Here is a 17,680-nt window from a genome sequence, read left to right on the forward strand (position 1 = left end):
CAGAATCGAAATCACGGGAAGTGTTAGTACCGCTTGATAAAGCCTTTAGTGAGGCCACACCTGGAATCCTGCGTTCAGTTTTGGTCCCCACATTACGAGAAAAGATGTTGAGGCTTTGGGGAAAAAGTGCAAAAAAGAGCAACTTAGATGATTTAAAGAGGCAAAAACATTGGAAGAACGGTTGCAGGAATTGGATATGGCCAATCTAGAGAAAAGAAGGATTTTTTTGGGGGGGGGGGACATGATAGCAGTCTTCTAATATTGGAGGAGCTGCCACAAGGAGGAGGGGGTCAACTTATTCTCCAAAGCACCAAAAGGCAGGACAAGAAACAAGGGGTGGAAACTAATCAAGGAGAGAAGCAACCTGGAGTTAAGGAGAATCTTCCTAACAGTGAGGACAATTAACCAGTGGAACAGCTTGCCACCAGAAGTTGTGGGTGCTCCATCACTGGAGGTCTTTAAGAAGAGACTGGACAGTAATAATAATAATAATAATAATAATAATAATAATAATAATAATAATAATAATAATAATAATAATAATAATAATAGTAATAGTAATAATAATAATAATAATAAAGTTGGAAGGGACCTTGGAGATCATCTAGTCCAACCCCCTGCTCAGGCAGGAAACCCTATACCATTTCAGACAAATGGCTGTCCAGTCTCTTCTTAAAAAATTCCAGTGTTGGAGCATTCACCGCTTCTGGAGGCAGGTTGTTCCACTGGTTAATTGTTCTCACTGTCAGGAAGTTTCTCCTTAGTTCAAGGTTGCTTCTCTCCTTGATGAGTTTCCATCCGTTGCTTCTTGTCCTACCTTCAGGCACTTTGGAGAATAGTTTGACTCCCTCTTCTTTGGGGCAGCCCCTGAGATACTGGAAGACTGCTATCATGCCCCCCCCTCGTCCTTCTCTTCATTAAATTAGACATACCCAATTCCAGCAGCCGTTCCTTATATGCTTTTGCCTCCAGTCCCCTAATCATCTTTGTTGCTCTTCTCTGTACTCTTTCTAGAGTCTCAACATCTTTTTTACATCACAGTGACCAAAACTGGATGCAGTATTCCAAGTGTGGCCTTACCGAGGAGGGGGGCTGGACTAGAAGACCTCCAAGGTCCCTTCCAGCTTTATTCTGATTCTGAGGTTAGGATCTGTTCAGGGTGCAAAAAATGCTGGGTATTTTGTAATGGGAAAATTGCAAACTCCCACAATCAGTGCAGCTCACTCAACTCAGAGCTTCAACTTCAAAGTTTAAGGTGCTCGCTTAAGTTAAATTTAAATTTTGGCCTTCCGATTCAGCAGCTGCTGTTTTATACATATAATACCTCGACTTACGACCCCAGGATGCTGCGACCGTCATGAATAAGAGTCAGTTGCCAGGGGTCTGAATTTTGATAGCGTGCCCACGGGGGATGCTGCATTGGCTGTTACGTGTGAAAAACGGTCATCAGTCCCCTTTTCAGTGTGATTTCGAACGGTCACTAAATGAACTGCTGTAAGTCGAGGACTACCTGTCTGTACGTGGCTGCTGCTGTTTCCAAAAACAAAACTCGAAAAGCAGCAAGCTAGCAGGTGTGGCCTTTTCCCCCTTGGGGTGGAGAAAACTCTACCGGTTGACTTAACAGCCTGAACGCAATGCCTCTGGGAGTCTGCTGCTAGGGACAGATCCTCCCAGGGGGATTCTGGGAAGGGAGGAAAAAGGGGAAAGTCCTCCCAGGGGATTCTGGGAAGGGTGGAGAGAGGGAAAGGTCCTTCTGGGGGATTCTGGGAAGGGAGGAGAGAGGGGAAGAGCCCCCAAGGGGATTCTGGGAAGGGTGGAGAAAGGGAAAGGTCCTTCTGGGGGATTCTGGGAAGGGAGGAGAGAGGGGAAGAGCCCCCAAGGGGATTCTGGGAAGGGAGGAGAGAGGGGAAGATCCAGGAGATTCTGGGAAGGGAGGAGAGAGAGGACTGGGAGATTCTGGGAAGGAGAAAGGGGAAGGTCCTTCCAGGGGATTCTGGGAAGGGAGGAAAAAGGGGAAGATCCAGGGGATTCTGGGGAGGAGAGAGGGGAAGGTCCTTCCGGGGGATTCTGGGAAGGGAGAAGAAAGGGGAAGATCCAGGGGATTCTGGGGAGAAGAGAGGGGAAGGTCCTTCTGGGGGATTCTGGGAAGGGAGGAGAAAGGGAAAAGTCTTTCCAGGGGGTTCTGGGAAAGGAGGGGAGAGGGAAAGGTCCTTGCAAGGGATTCTGGGAAGGGAGGAGAAAGGGGAAGAGCCCCCAAGGGGTTTCTGGGAAGGGAGGAGAGAGGGGAAGGTCCTTCCGGGGGATTCTGGGAAGGAAGGAAAAGGGGGAAGGTCCTTCCAGGGAATTCTGGGAAGGAAGGAAAAGGGGGAAGATCCTCCAAGGGGATTGTGGGAAGTGAGGAGAAAGGAGAAGGCCCTCCCATCTATTCTTTTCCCAGAGGATTCTGTGAAAAGTGCAGATTGTACAGTGAACCCGAGGACATGGCGCAACTCTCCACCGTGGGTTATCCCCATATCACAATCCGGCCTTTGCCATCTCCCTGGAAAAATCTCACCAGCACCCGGTCTTCATTTTTCTTGGGTTTGGTTTCGAGCTTCACCCTCACCAGGAGATGGACGGCAGGCCGGTTGAGAACCTTCCGGATGCTTTCTGCGAAGGAGAATGCCAGCATTAGGATGGGAAGGAAGGAGTTACTAGATCCACCACCTCAGTTAGAGTTGGGGTCCACTTCCAAGGACAAATAGGCCCTCCAAGTTGGTTTCCCCCATCTGCAATCCCTGGATAAAGTGACACGGATAACAGAAGGGACCTCGGAGGTCTTCTAATCCAACCGCCTGCTCAAAGCAGGAGAAAAAAAGCAGCCAAAAGTCAGTGCCGTTGTAACTTTGAACAGTCACGAAATGAACCCGTTTCAAGCTGAGGACTACCTGTACACCAGGAACTGATGTGATATTACTAATATTATTGTATTAGTGGTCAATTGAAACAGGAGATAGATAGATAGATAGATAGATAGATAGATAGATAGATAGATAGATAGATAGATAGATAGATAGATAGATAGATAGATAGATAGATAGATAGAAAGATGATAGATAGATAACTAGAGAGAGAAATGATAGAGAGATGATAGAGAGAAAGATGATGGATAAAGAGAGAGATGATAGATAGATAAATAGAGAGAGATGATAAATAGAGATGATAGATAGATATGATAGAAAGATGATAGATAGAGAGATGATAGATAGATAGATAGATAGATAGATAGATAGATAGATAGATATACAGATAGATATAGATATATATATCGATATATATATATATATAGATAGATAGATAGATAGAGAGAGAGAGAGAGAGAGAGACAGAGACAGAGATAGAGAGATAGATATAGATATAGATATGATAGATATAGATATAGATATACTGTAGATAAATATAGATAGATAGACAGATAGATATAAGATAGATAGATAGATAGATAGATAGATATAGATAAATATAGACAGATAGATATAAGATGATAGATAAATAGAGATGATAGAAAGATGATAGATAGAGATGATAGATAGATTTTATATATATATATATATATATATATATATATATATATATATATATATATATATATATATATATATATATATATATATATATATATATATATATACCTATGTGTGTGTTTGTGTGTGTGTTGTGTGTGTGTGTGTGTGTGTGTGTGTTTCAAAATTTGGATTGCTAACAAAGAATTAAGGCAGAACTAGAATAGCCATTTTGAACTTTTTAGTTCTTTTCAACCAGACATACCCTTCTGAGATTTGAACCTGGGCTGTCTGCATGTTAGGCAGATGTATTAACCTCTAGACCACAGGCTCGTTCTCGCTATCTTTCTCACTATCTTTCGATAGATAGATAGATAGATAGATAGATAGATAGATAGATAGATAGATAGATAGATAGATAGATAGATAGATAGATAGATAGATAGATAGATAGATAGATAGATAAACGATGCTGCCACTTCAAGGGATGAAACAGTGCCTGGCTGAGGAATTCTGGGAGTTGAAGTCCACAAGTCATAAAAGGGCCAAGTTTGAAGACCCCTGATATATATAAACGATGCTGCCACTTCAAGGGTTAGATGGCCTAAATGACATTTATAATTTATGGTGTTTTATTACTCTAGGTGAAATGGTCATATATACTGCTTGTCCATGTGTCATATGCCCTACACTAAATAAAACAACAATAACAACAACAACAATGATGATGATGATGATGATGATGATGATAACAGTAACAGGCTTTGATGGATATCAACTGACTCGTTGTCTCCCTCAGAACACTCTCTCAGCTTTACCCCTCGGGCCACATTGAACCCCAGAAACCTCCCTCGCCTCGTGTGTGCCGAGTGCGAGGCAACGAAGTTCCCCGGCTGGGTGCGCAGGGCAGTCAAGCGCGACATGAGAGACGACATCCCGCCTTCAAGAAGATGGATTGGTCCTGACAGCCAAGGCAGAGGCAAAGAAGGACGCTTCGGAGCTTACCAAATCGTCCCAACAAGAAGCATCCGAGATCGGATCTTGGACAATAGGTGTCTCAAGTAATTGAGCCAAGTTTGGTACTGGGGCAGGGGGCAATAGAAGCAGATTCAAATAGAGGCTGGACCCTTCTAACCACTGAAGACCAGACCTAGCCCTTGTATTTACCGAATTTAATACGATCGTAATTCAGTTTAAATCAAATGTAGTTTTTTTTATTCCTTTTGCATTTGAATTTTTGAGCCGGCTGCCTAATCTTCAAAACAATCTATTTTTCCCCCCCTTTTTCATTTCAGACCAATAGTGGGTTTTTTTCTTGTCTCTTAGTTCCTGCCTTTCATTTCCTTTCATTCATTATTTCTCCTGTGCTTGCATAGCGTTGCTTAACCTGAATCGGAAAAAAAAATTAGCAGGTTTGATCTCAGGGGAGAGTATTTTGGACAAAAAATATGGAAGCCACGTCCGTTAAGCAAAAATCACTGGGGGCAGCTATATAAAAAAATGGTTTTCTCTGTTCTACTTCTTGATCTCAGAGAGAAAGGATGCAAAGGAAATTAAACCCCACGTGGCAGCATTTCCTGACGTGACAGAAAAACATAGAAAATTGAGATTTTTTTGGGGGGGAAAACATGTAATTCAGAAGAGAAAAGGCGTTCAATCGGATTGAAGCAGTTGCTGTACAAATAGTCCTTGACTTACGACTGCAATTGAGCCCAAAATGAATGTTGTTAAGCGAGACGTTTGTTAAGTGAGTTTCGCTCCATTTTACGACCTTTCTTGACACCGTTGTTAAGCGAATCACTTAGTAACACGGTGGTTAAGTGAATCGGGCTTTACCTGTTGACTTTGTCGGTCAGAAGGTCGCCAAAGCAGATCACGTGACGCCGGAATGCTGCAACCGTCGTAAACACGAGTCACTTGCCAAGCATCTGAATTTTGATCACACGATTGTGGGAGACGCTGAAACGGCCATCAAGTGTGAAAAACGGTCCTAATTCGCTTTTTTTCCAGTGCCGTCGTAAATTTTGAACGGTCACTAAACGAACCGTCGTACGTCGGGGACTGCCTGTGTTTCTATACAGGTAGCCCTCGCGTTAGGACACCAAATAAGGACTGGAAAATCCGTCGTGAAGATTCTGGTCCTCAAGCGAGGCGTCACGTAATGGTGACTTAATAATAATAATAATAATAAAAGTTGGAAGGGACCTTGGAGGTCATCTAGTCCAACCCCCTGCTCAGGCAGGAAACCCTGCCTATACTGTTTCGGACAAGTGGCTGTCCAGTCTCTTCTTCAAAACTGCCAGCGTTGGAGCATTCACCGCTTCTGGACTTCAAAATTGTGACTTGCGACTTCAAAAATTCAGCCGCTGGCCAACTGACTCCTACTTGTGACGGTCGAAAGCATTCCGGGGTCACGCCGTCCCCTTTGCCGACCTTCTAACCAGCAAAGTCAATGGGGGGAGGGGAAGCCGGATTCGCTTAACGACCGTGTGGCTCATTTACCACCTGCTTAACAATGGGTGTCGAAAAGGTCAATCAAATGGGGCCAAACTCGCTTAATGCAGGTCTCGCTTAGCAACAGAAAGGTTGGCCTCGATTGCCGTCGTAAGTCATAAGTCGAGGACTCGTCGTAAGTCGAGTGGGGGGATGGAAGGCTCTTATCAATTTTTAAAAAAAACCAAGATCAGGGGTAGGCAACCTCGGCTCTTTTATGACTCGTGGACTTCAACTCCCAGAATTCCTGAGCCAGCCTGGCTCAGCTTGGAAACCTCTCCCTTTCCCCTCAGCATGGCTGGCTCAGGAATTCTGGGAGTTGAAGTCCATGAGTCATAAAAGAGCCAAGTTTGAAGACCCCTCAGTTAGAGGAACATATGAAAGCATAATTAATGTTAATTAATGTAGACTTTATTGGTTTAGAGCAGGGGTAGGCCACCTTGGCTCTTTTATGACTCGTGGACTTCAACTCCCAGAATTCCTGAGCCAGCATGGCTCAGCTTGGAAACCTCTCCCTTTCCCCTCAGCATGGCTGGCTCAGGAATTTTGGGAGTTGAAGTCCACGAGTCATGAAGGGGCCAAAGTTTCCCCCATGCTGGCTCAGGAATTCTGGGAGTTGAAGTCCACGAGTCATAAAAGAGCCAAGGTTGCCTACCCCTGACCTAAGCCATCATTTCTACAGTTTGCAGTCTCTCTCCTCCTTCCTCCTTTTTCGGCGTTTGCTGTCGCCGCACACATCAGGGAGCAAAAGAGTATAAAACAGACAGCGGCAAGTCTCCCTCCAGACAAATTCAGTGCCCGGTGACCATTAACCCATCTGTGTAATTTTCTTGGCAACAATAAGAAAATGATTTAGCCATGCTCAGAGACCAGCTAATGTTATCCAGCCCTGTGCAATGAAGAAAATAACCCAGATAAAAGTGCTATTTTAGAATTTTAATCACGACAAATACTGGGGGTTTGAGCCCTCAGCTCAGAGATTAAAAATCCTTCCTCTTGTTGTTCAAATAATTTAATATACTTCATTTTGGATAGTTATTATTATTTTTTTAACCGTGAACCGTACCACTGTATGTCGGGAAATCTGCTCCCAGCTCTAATTTTTGTATATAAGTGCTTTTTTTCCTTTTTCTTTTCTCCTTGTATTTGCTTGCTTAGTCTTCTTTTAACGATTCATAAATCCAGATTCAGTCCCAGCTTTCGTTCCATACGGTATTAACCTCGTGAACTCCTTCCGTTACGTAAAGATGGACAGTGAATAATATTTACTATATGTTGCTTATATGTCAGGGTGTAAGTCTATACATACGTTGTGTATAGTATGTCCCCCCTAGTCCTTGTCTTCATTAAACTAGATAGACCCAATTCCTGCAACCGTTCATCGTATGATTTAGTCTCCAGATCCCTCGTCATCTTTATTCCTCTTCTCTGCACGCTTTCTAAGATCTCCGCATCTTTTTTGTGTCGTGGAGGATCAGAATAACGGACTAACAGAGTTGGAAGGGACCTCGGAGGTCATCTAGTCCAACCCCCTGCTCAAGCAGGAAACCCTATGCCATTTCAGACAAAGGGTTGTCCAGTCTCTTCTTAAAAACTTCCAGTGATGGAGCACCCATGACTTCTGGAGGCAAGTTGTTCCACTGATGAATTGTTCTCACTTTCAAGAAATTTCTCCTTAATTCCAGGTTGCTTCTCTCCTTGATTGGTTTCCATCCGTTGCTTCTTGTTCTGCCTTCTGGTGCTTTGGAGAATAGCTTGACTGCCTCTTCTTTGGGGCAGCCCCTGAGATGTTGGAAGACTGCTATCATGTCACCCCTAGTCCTTCTTTTCAGAAGTGGTGCGCAGTCTTCAAAATGGGGGGGATCACCAATGTGATAAGCCCCGTGAACAAAAGACAGGTAGAGGAAACAAATATATATATATATATATCCTTTCCTTAGAAAACTGGCTGTGTGCGCAGAAGACTCAAGACGGGAGAAAACAAAGTCTTGTTCGCACAATACATAATTTATGGCTTGTGGCCACCAGCCACCGAGATCAATTGCAGAGTTAAATGGCTTGAAAAGGTAATGAAACAGAAAAACAGAAGGGAAGGGGAAAAAAAAAAAAGGCAGGGATTCAGAAGCATCAGGTGGAGGTTTAAAAAAAATCCTAATGAGGGTAACATGGAGCCCTTTACGTAAGCGAATGATCAGAAATGGACCGCTTCTCCGTAAATTTGCACAGTCCTGTTCGAAAGCCGGCTCTTTTCGCACCCGCCACCCTGTCTAATCAAAGAAGAGAAGCCACCTGGAATTAAGGAGAAGCTTCCTAACAGGGAGGACGCTTAACCAGCGGAACAGCTTGCCACCAGAAATCGTGGACGCTCCATCTCTGGAGGTTTTTAAGAAGAGATTAGACAGTCACTTGTCTGAGATGGTATAGGTTCTCCTGCTTGAGCTGGAGAACCTGGGGCTGGACTAGAAGACCTCCAAGGTCCCTTCCAACTTCTATTCTATTCTATTCTATTCTATTCTATTCTATTCTATTCTATTCTTCTATTCTATTTATTCTATTATTCTGTCCTATCCTATCCTATCCTATCCTATCCTATTCTGTAATTCTATTCCATTCTATTCTATTTTATTCCATTCCGTATTTTATTATTCTATTCTGTTCTGTTCTGTTTTGTTCAGAATAGAATAGAATAGAATAGAATAGAATAGAATAGAAATAATAGCTAAGAATAAGAATAGAATAGAATAGAATAGAATTAGAAATTAGATTAGAATAGACTAGAATAGAATAGAATAAAATTAGAAATTAGAATTAGAAATTAGAATAGAATAGAATTAGAAATTAGAATTAGAAATTAGAATAGAATAGAATAGAATTAGAAATTAGATTAGAATAGAATAGAATAAAATTAGAAATTAGAATTAGAAATTAGAATAGAATTAGAAATTAGAATTAGAAATTAGAATAGAATAGAATAGAATAGAATAGAATATGGAATAGAATAGAATAGAATAGAATAGAATAGAATAGAATAGAATAACAGAGTTGGAAGGGACCTTGGAGGAAACCCTAGACCAGGGGTGTTAAACTCGCAACGTCACATGATGTGTCGCGATGTATCGCAACTTTTTTTCCCTTGCCGGCAATGGGGTGGGCGCGGTTTTGCTATGATGCATCCGGCCCGTGGGCCGGCAGTTTGGCACCCCTGCCCTAGACCACTTCAGATGAACGCTTGTCCTATTGCACCCGGCATTAGTACCTGAACAATTCTTTGCAAGGATAAAACTTGCTTAGATTTTCTTGTTTATCGGCCTCTGAGCTTTTGGCATTCCTGCAAAACTGGCACATTTCCTAGGGGTTTTTCCCCCCCCCTCATTTTAATAGCATTCCCCCCGCCTCCCCATTTTTATTTTTATTTTTTACAAAATATATTTCTTAATCGTTGGAAGCAGAAGGAACAAGCAAACGGAAGGAGGCAAGGAAAAAATATTGAGATGGGAAAATAATATCCGTGGGCAGAATGGCTGAGACGGTACGGTTAGTGCTTCATTGTTAAAACAAATAAAAATCGTAACGACATAAATACGTAAAAATTACAATCATAATTACCTAAGTCATAAGTTGAGGCCTACCTATACAGCTGGATATCTACTGGAAGTCACTGCGGGTCTACAAACCAAGCCATACACATCTCAGGCAACAATTAACAATTAAGCCACTAAACCAGCTTGGAAGAACAAAATTTCCAAGCGGTCCTTCAAAGTCAGTTCCAGATCAAATGCATTGCCTTGGACCCCTCTCGGCTACATTGATGGAAAACTTTAAAAATGACGCTTATGGGGCAGAGAGTTCTTGACATAATCAAGAATGACATAATCAGAGGCAGCTAATCCATGGAGGAATATTTACCGACCGTAAGGGGCCAGGTGAACATTTTCACTTTGTTCGTTTTAACGTTCCATTGTTGCCTGAGGTTATTTTACGGGTTGTTCTCAAGCTTGGCCACTTTAAGATGAGTGGACTTCAACTCCCAGAATTCCCCAGCCAGCATGAGGGTCAACAACATCAGCAACTTCGAAATGGGTGGGCTTCAACTCCCAGAATTCCCCAGCCAACATGGAAGGTAGCCAGCCACTTAAGAAGGATGGACTTCAACTCCCAGAATTCCCCAGCCAAAATGGAAGGTAGCAACCTCAGCCACGTAAAAAGGATGGACTTCAACTCCCAGAATTCCCCAGCCAGCATGGGAGGTAGGAACCTCAGCCACTTAAGATATGTGGACTTCAAGTCCCACAATTCCCCAGCCAGTCATGCTGGTTGAGGAATTCTGGGACTTGAAGTCCACACATCTTTACGTAGCCTGACTTGAGAAACAGTGGCTGGCAACGAAGCAAGAAGACTGAGTATCAATCAATGCCAATAAAAAACGTGTAATAAAAGACCTATTAAAATAAAGATCTCATTTGGTGATCGAGCGGCGGAGGGACCTGTTTAAAATGCGTGGGATGGCAGCATCTGTGGCTGACGTCTGGAAGGATGCTACTATGACTGTTCTTACACAAAAGTAAAATTTTCAAGAGAAAATGCAAACTCCCAAAGGTTTTCTTTGCCAAGAGGCATTTAAAGAGGAATTTTGAGGGAAAGGGAAGAAGAAGGCATAACATTTTGGAAAAATCCGGTGTGTATTTAAGTCAAGCAGGTGGGTTTTCGTTTTTTAGAAGCTTCTTAAGAAATACACCAGGAGGAGAGTTTATTAAATGTTTGCTAATTTGGAGAAAGAGGAGGATAAAGGGAACCAGCGTGAATCCCGGGAAGTTTCGTGCAAGAATAAAGTTAGAAAGAAGAGGGAGTCAAGCTATTCTCCAAAGCCCCTGAAGGCAGGACAAGAAGCAACGGATGGAAACTGATCAAGGAGAGAAGCAACCTAGAACTAAGGAGAAACTTCCTGACAGTTAGAATAATTAACCAGTGGAACTACCTGCCTCCAGAAGCGATGAATGCTCCAACACTGGGAGTTTTTAAGAAGAGACTGGACAGCCATTTGTCCGAAATGGTATAGGGTTTCCTGCCTGAGCAGGGGGTTGGACTAGATGACCTCCAAGGTACCTTACAACTTTATTATTATTATTATTATTATTATTATTATTATTATTATTATTATTATTATTATTATTATTATTATAAAAACCTCAGGCAAGTATCTAATTTTCTCTATCTTGGTGGAAGCTTTATGACAGATAGGAAAAAGGCTTGGAAAAATGTGATAGGAAGATTAATAATAATAGTAGTAATAGTAATAGTAGTAATAGTAATAGTAGTAATAGTAATAATAATAATAATAATAATAATAATAATAATAATAATAATAATAATAATAATAATAATAATCCACTAGGACTCCGAGATCCCTCTCACAGTTACTACTATTGAGCAAGGTACCCCCTATACTATACCTGTACATTTGGTTTTTCTTGCCTAAATGTAGAACCTTACTTTTTTCACCATTGAATTTCATTTTGGTGGTGGTGGTAGTAGTAGTAGTAGTAGTAGTAGTAGTAGTAGTAGTAGTAGTAGTAGTAGTAGTAGTAGTAATAATAATAATAATAATAATAATAATAATAAATTATAATAATAATAATAATAAAGAAGTAGCACCAATGGCACATTGGAAGATCTGCAAGAAATATAATTTGCCTGTAAGCAAAAACTGGTGGGATCATAAAATAGAGAAAGTCATAAAAATGCTAAAATTAAACTGCTCTGGGACTTTGGAATTCAAACAGACAAGCACCTACAACATAACACCCCGGACTTAACAACTGTCAATAAGAAAGACAAAAAAGTCTGGATAGTGGACGTGGCAGTGCCTGGAGACAGCAGAATAGACGAGAAAGAACTGGAGAAGATCACAAAATACAAAGACCTACAAATAGAAATAGAAAGAATGTGGCAAAGGCAAGCAAGGGTGGCACCAATAGTAATAGGCGCCTTGGGTGCAATCCCAAAACAACTGGAGCACCACTTGGACACCATCATCGGCACTGACAAATTCGCCATTAGTCAATTGCAAAAGGCGGCCTTGCTAGGAACTGCTTCCATCCTGCGACGAGATCTGTAATACCATCAAACATCCACATCTGCCTATCCCAGGTCCTTGGGAAGGACTCGATAGGTAGACAAAATGCCAAATCCAGTCTGAACATCTGGCTGACTGTGTGATGATCAATAATAATAATAATAATAATAATAATAATAATAATAATAATAATAATAATAATAACAACAACAACAACAACAACAAAGCTGGAAGGGACCTTGGAGGTCCTATAGTCCAACCCCCTGCTCAGGCAGGAAACCCTATCCCATTTCAGACAAATGGCTGTCCAGTCTCTTTTTAAAAACCTCCAGTGTTGGAGCATCTGGTCAAAAGAAGTCTGTTATGAAAAAGGAACATTTAAAGGATTAGGAAAGTGTTTTCCTATCTTTGCAACTAGAAGAAGGGAGGACGTCAACCCCCAGAATTCCCTGGCTGGCATGACTGGGTGGGGAATTCTGGGAGTTGAAGTCCACCCATCGTCAAGTTGCAAAAATAGGAAAACACAGGTCTAAGACCTTTCTGCAAATTTGATTCACTCTACTTGACTGTCAGGCAGGGCAGAAGGAATGTAAAAAGAAAGGGAAGGAAGGAGAAGAAGGAAAAGGAAGAAGGGAGAGAAGGAGATGAAGGAAGGAAGGAAGAAGATGGGAATGACAGGGAAGGAAGGAAGGAAGGAAGGAAGGAAGGAAGGAAGGAAGGAAGGAAGGAAGGAAGGAAGGAAGGAGAGGGGAAGGGGAGGGAGGGAAGGAAGGAAGGAAGGAAGGTAAAAGGAAGGGAATGGGAGGGAAGGAAGGAAGGAAGCAAGGAAGGAAGCAAGCAAGGAAGGAAGGAGATGGGAATGGGAGGGAAGGAAGGAGAGAGGGAGAGAAGGAAGGAGGGGAAGAGAAGGAAGGAAGTAACAGGAGGGAAGGAAGAAAAGAAAAGAAAAGAAAAGAAAAGAAAGGAAGGAAGGAAGGAAGGAAAGAAAGAACGAAGGAAGGAAGGAAGGAAGGAAGAGGAGGGAGGGAGGGAAGGAAGGAGGGGAAAGGAAGAAAGGAACAGGAGGAAAGGAAGAAAAGAAAAAAAAGAAAAGAAAAGGAAGGAAGGAAGGAAGGAAGGAAGGAGCAGGAGGGAAGGAAGGAGGAAAGGAAAAGGAAAAGAAGGAAAAGGAGGGAGGGAAGAAAGGAAGGAGAGAGGGAGAGAAGGAAATAGGGGAAGGAAGAAAAGGAAGGAAGGAAAGAAGGAAGGAAAAGGAAAGAAGGAAAAGGAGGAAGGAAAAGGAAGGAAGGAAAAGGAAGGAAGGAGGGAAGGGAAATTTCCTCCCAATTGTGGTCCTGAGTCGAGGACTGCCTGCAATATGGAGTGCCTGTAGGTAGGTGGGGTCCTGGCAGCTACCCATTTATCAGCTTTAATTTCGCAATATCCTCCTGGCTGCCCTGCCCGTAACACGTGCAGGGTGGGGTAAGCAGGGCTATGCCACTTCCTCTCCTCCACCGACACCCCAAGTGGTCCAGCCCCGCCCCTGCGAAGGGAAGTGCTTCCTTTGCACGCTCGCGCATGCGCTAGTCTAACACAAAAACAAATAACAGAAAGTAACAGTAAAATAACCGAGCTAAAAGGGCCCTTGGAGGTCCTCTAGTCCAACCCCCCTGCTCCAGCAGGAGACCCTACTACACCATTCCAGACAGGTGGCTGTCCAGTCTCTTCTCGAAAGCCTCCAGTGATGGAGCACCCATCACTCTTCTGGTGGCAAGCTGTTCCACTGGTTCATTGGCCTCACTGTCAGGGAATTTCTCCTTAATTCCAGGTTGGGGAATTCTAGGAGTTGAAGTCCACCCTTCTTAAGTGGCTGAGGTTGCTAACCTCCATGGTGGCTGGGGAATTCTGGGAGTTGAAGTCCACCCTTCTTAAATGGCTGAGATTGCTAACCCCCCATACTGGCTGTGGAATTCTGGGAGTTGAAGTCCATCCTTCTTAAATGGCTGAGATTGCTAACCCCCCATGATGGCTGGGGAATTCTGGGAATTGAAGTCCACCCATCTTCAAGGGGCCACAACCTTGAGAAACACCGATTTAGGACTTCCAAGGATTCTCTCCCCACCCCCACCACCATAATCTTTTATAAGATTAGAAACCGTGGCAGACGCCAATGAGCCAGCCCAGCTGGGAATTATGGATCCTGTTATTCAGTACCGAGATGGAGCATCCTATCTCTGCCGTCTTGAATGCCTAAGCAGTGTAGGTCAATATATTCTGTCACAGACATTTCTATTTACAAAAAGGGTATATAATGAAACACAGGCACCCGATCTCAGTCCCCCACCATCATCCACAGCCAAACCAGGAAGGAACAAACCCTTATTTGAGAAAACCCAGGAATATCCTCACCACACCGGCCTCCCCCAAGAGGGTCCCTAACCCTAACCACAGCCCCCCCCCCCAACGCCCAGCCACCCTTCTCCGGGGTCCACGCCTGCAAGATCTGAGTTATTTCCACCACAGTCCGAAGTCCTAAACCTCCAAGGACGAAACATGGTTTGTCCGAAACATGGTTTGTCCGAAACATGGTTTGTCCGAAACATGGTTGGCTAGCTGGCGACGATACACCGTGCTACGTGAATCCAATTAACGTCTGGATGCCTAGCTTGGGTGTATTATCAGGGAAGGAAGGATTAAGCACCCTGGACAGTGGAAAAAGGTAAATAAATTGGGAATTTATTCCTGGGGGGGAAAAGCGGAGGGATTTTTTTTTGATGGTTGGAAGAGGAGAGGAACGCAAGAAGATTTGGGCACGGGTGTATTTTATTTATTGGATTGATCTGCCACCCATCTTGTAGCAAACGATTCTTTTATGGTGATTAATCGGGGGGGGGGCGGGAGAGCAGAGCCAGAATCGTGCCCAGCCTGCTTCCCAGTGGAATGAAGGAGCAGAGGGTCTCTTGATGGACGGGGGGGGGGCGTAATTTGTGAGAAAAAGGCCCTTGCATTCTCCCCTCCCGGATGGAAACAGGACCCAGGCGGATGAGAACCAGAGACTGCCGAAATGGGGCTAGTCCTTATGACTCTCAGGAATTCCAAGACCAGGGTTTGGGATGGGAGATGGGAGATTGGGGGGGGAGGGGCTGTATTCCTGCGATGGGCATGGGGGCGAAGGGGCCCCGGGACTGACAGGTGGGGTGGGTGGGGGAGAACCCAGACCCCAAAAGCGAAGGGGATAGGGGAAGTGAGACTTTGGGGGGGCGGGAGGGGGAAACAAGCCCCCCCTGGTGGGCAAAGAGGGGAGGGCTGGGATGGGGCAGGAAGGAAGCCAGACAGTGGGGTGATGGGGAGGGGGGAATAAGAGGGAGATTCAGACCGCGTGGGGAGGAGGGGGGCAGCAGTGGGGCTCCCCGGACTGGGAAAAGACAGGCAGACAGGCCGTAGGGGGGGGGAGAGGAGGGGGGCAGGCATCCAGAGACCCTTCCCCATCATCCAAAGGGGGCTTCGGCCAGGAGGGAGGAGGGAAGGGGTGGAAGGAAAGAAGGACCAGCATCCCCCCCCCAGCCTCATTCCGGCTGGTGGAGGAGGGAGGGGGAGAGGGAGGGAAGCGGAGGGGAAGGGTCTTTTCTTTTTTGGNAATAATAATAATAATAATAATAATAATAATAATAATAATAATAATAATAATAATATGGTAGACAAAAATGCCAAATCCAGTCTGAACAGCTGGCTCACTGTGCGATGAATAATAATAATAATATCCATTGGTAAGAGTTTTGCACATTTTATGACCTTTCTTCACACAGTTATTAAGTGAACCACTGAAATATTAATAATAATGAACTCTCAAACTTCCTCCTTCCGTTATATATTCAAGATGGACAGTATTTAATATTTATTTGTTATGTATATGTAGGGGTGTGGGTCTATACATATGTTGTGTATAGTATGTTTAGGTGTGTGTCATGTACATGTTTCACTTTGAGAGCGGGCAACTAAATTTCATTTTTTTGATGTGTGCCGTTGTGCCCACAGTAAAAAAATAAATGACAATAAAGGTTATCTTATCTTATCTTATCTTGACAAGGACAACAACAAAAATAATAATAATAATAATAATAATAATAATAATAATAATAATAATAATAATAATAATAATAATAATAATAATAATAATAATAATAAAGTTGGAAGGGGCCTTGGAGGTCATCTAGTCCAACCCCCTGCTCAGGCAGGATACCCTACACCATTTCAGACAAATGGCTGTCAAAGACAAAATTTTTAAGTTAGTAATCCGGTTGTTAAGTGACTCTGCCTTTCCCCCTTGGACTTTGCTTGTCCAAAAATCACAAAAGGGGATCACATGACTTAAGGACTCGGCAACCGTCATAAATACGAGTCCGTTGACAAGCGTCTGATTTATTAATCACGTGGGCGGGGGACGCCGCAACGGTCGTATGTGTGAAAAACGGTCCTAAGTCCCTTTTTACAGTGCCGTTGTAATGTTGAACAGTCAGTAAGCGAACGGTCGTAAGTTCGAGGACTACCTGTAAAGAGAAAAAAAAAACCAGGGGGAGTGGCAGATTTAGCCTAATATTGCTGGTCGTTGCTTTTTTTTAAATCCTTTTTTTTTTCTTTTTTTTTTTGGCCAGTTCTGCCAGACACCGAACAGACTTTGGGCGATTTTGAAAAAGTTTAAAAAGAGCCGATTTAAAAAAAAACAAAAAACCAGAAAAAAAAAGGAAGCAGCTTCGGGAAAAAAAGGCTCCACAACCACTTCCACAATTTTGCCTCCCAAAACTGTTCCAACATCTTTAGTTGAAGACAAATTTCCCTCTTTTTTTTTTTAATAAAAAAAATAAAAATAAAGCAAAAGTCAGCCTCGGGAAACGGTGCAAGGGAACGTTAGAAAGTTGGTGGTTAAAAATACTTCCTAACAATATAGGTTGTCCTCACTTAGTGACTGTTCTGAGTTACAATGGCATTGAAAAAAAGCAACTTCAGACCAAATTTTCACCCTTTACGACCGCTGCAGCATCCCCGGGGTCAGGTGATTTACATTCGAAGGCTCGACAGCTGACTCACACTTACGACGGTCGAGGGATTTCCCCTTTGGCGACCTTCTGACAAGCAAAGTCAATGGAAGCCAGATTCACTTAACAACCGGGTTACTAATTTAAACTCTGCGGCGATTCGCTTAAGAACCGGGGCAAGAAAAGTCGTAAAAATGGGGCGAAACCCACTTCGCAAAGTTCTCATTTAGCAACGTAAAACTTTGGGCTCGATTCCGGTCGTAAGTTTGAGGACTACCTGTAATACGTTGGACAGCGTGACCTGTGTTTATTTGGACACCTGGAGATTAAAACATCGAACTACCGGAGATGTTTTAATCTGGATTGGTGTGCAGAGAGGGAAGGGGTGGGATGGATGACCTCGCTGGGTCCCTTTCAGGATTCTAAAGTTCTGTGATACTTTTGGAGAAGGGGGGAGGGCTGGCTTTGTCTCTCTCTTTTCACCCTTTCCTGCAAGGGGGGGGTGTTAGAGAGTAACTAAAACCAATATACAGCCGTTTTTAACCACATTGATTTTTTTT

General features: G+C 43.3%; 1 protein-coding gene across 1 annotated transcript in view; it reads right to left on the reverse strand.

Moving 5' to 3' along the window:
• Positions 1-2,671, reverse strand: part of CARMIL3 (capping protein regulator and myosin 1 linker 3) — a 48,180-nt gene extending 45,509 nt beyond the window's left edge. The window contains exon 1 of the mRNA XM_015822223.1: positions 2,555-2,671. Coding sequence (XP_015677709.1) covers positions 2,555-2,671 — 117 coding nt within the window. The remainder of the gene's footprint in view (positions 1-2,554) is intronic.
• Between the last annotated feature and the right edge of the window lie 15,009 nt (positions 2,672-17,680).

This window comes from Protobothrops mucrosquamatus, unplaced genomic scaffold (genome assembly GCF_001527695.2).
Source record: "Protobothrops mucrosquamatus isolate PMUCROS unplaced genomic scaffold, P.Mucros_1.0 scaffold1499, whole genome shotgun sequence".
Taxonomy (NCBI): domain Eukaryota; kingdom Metazoa; phylum Chordata; class Lepidosauria; order Squamata; family Viperidae; genus Protobothrops; species Protobothrops mucrosquamatus.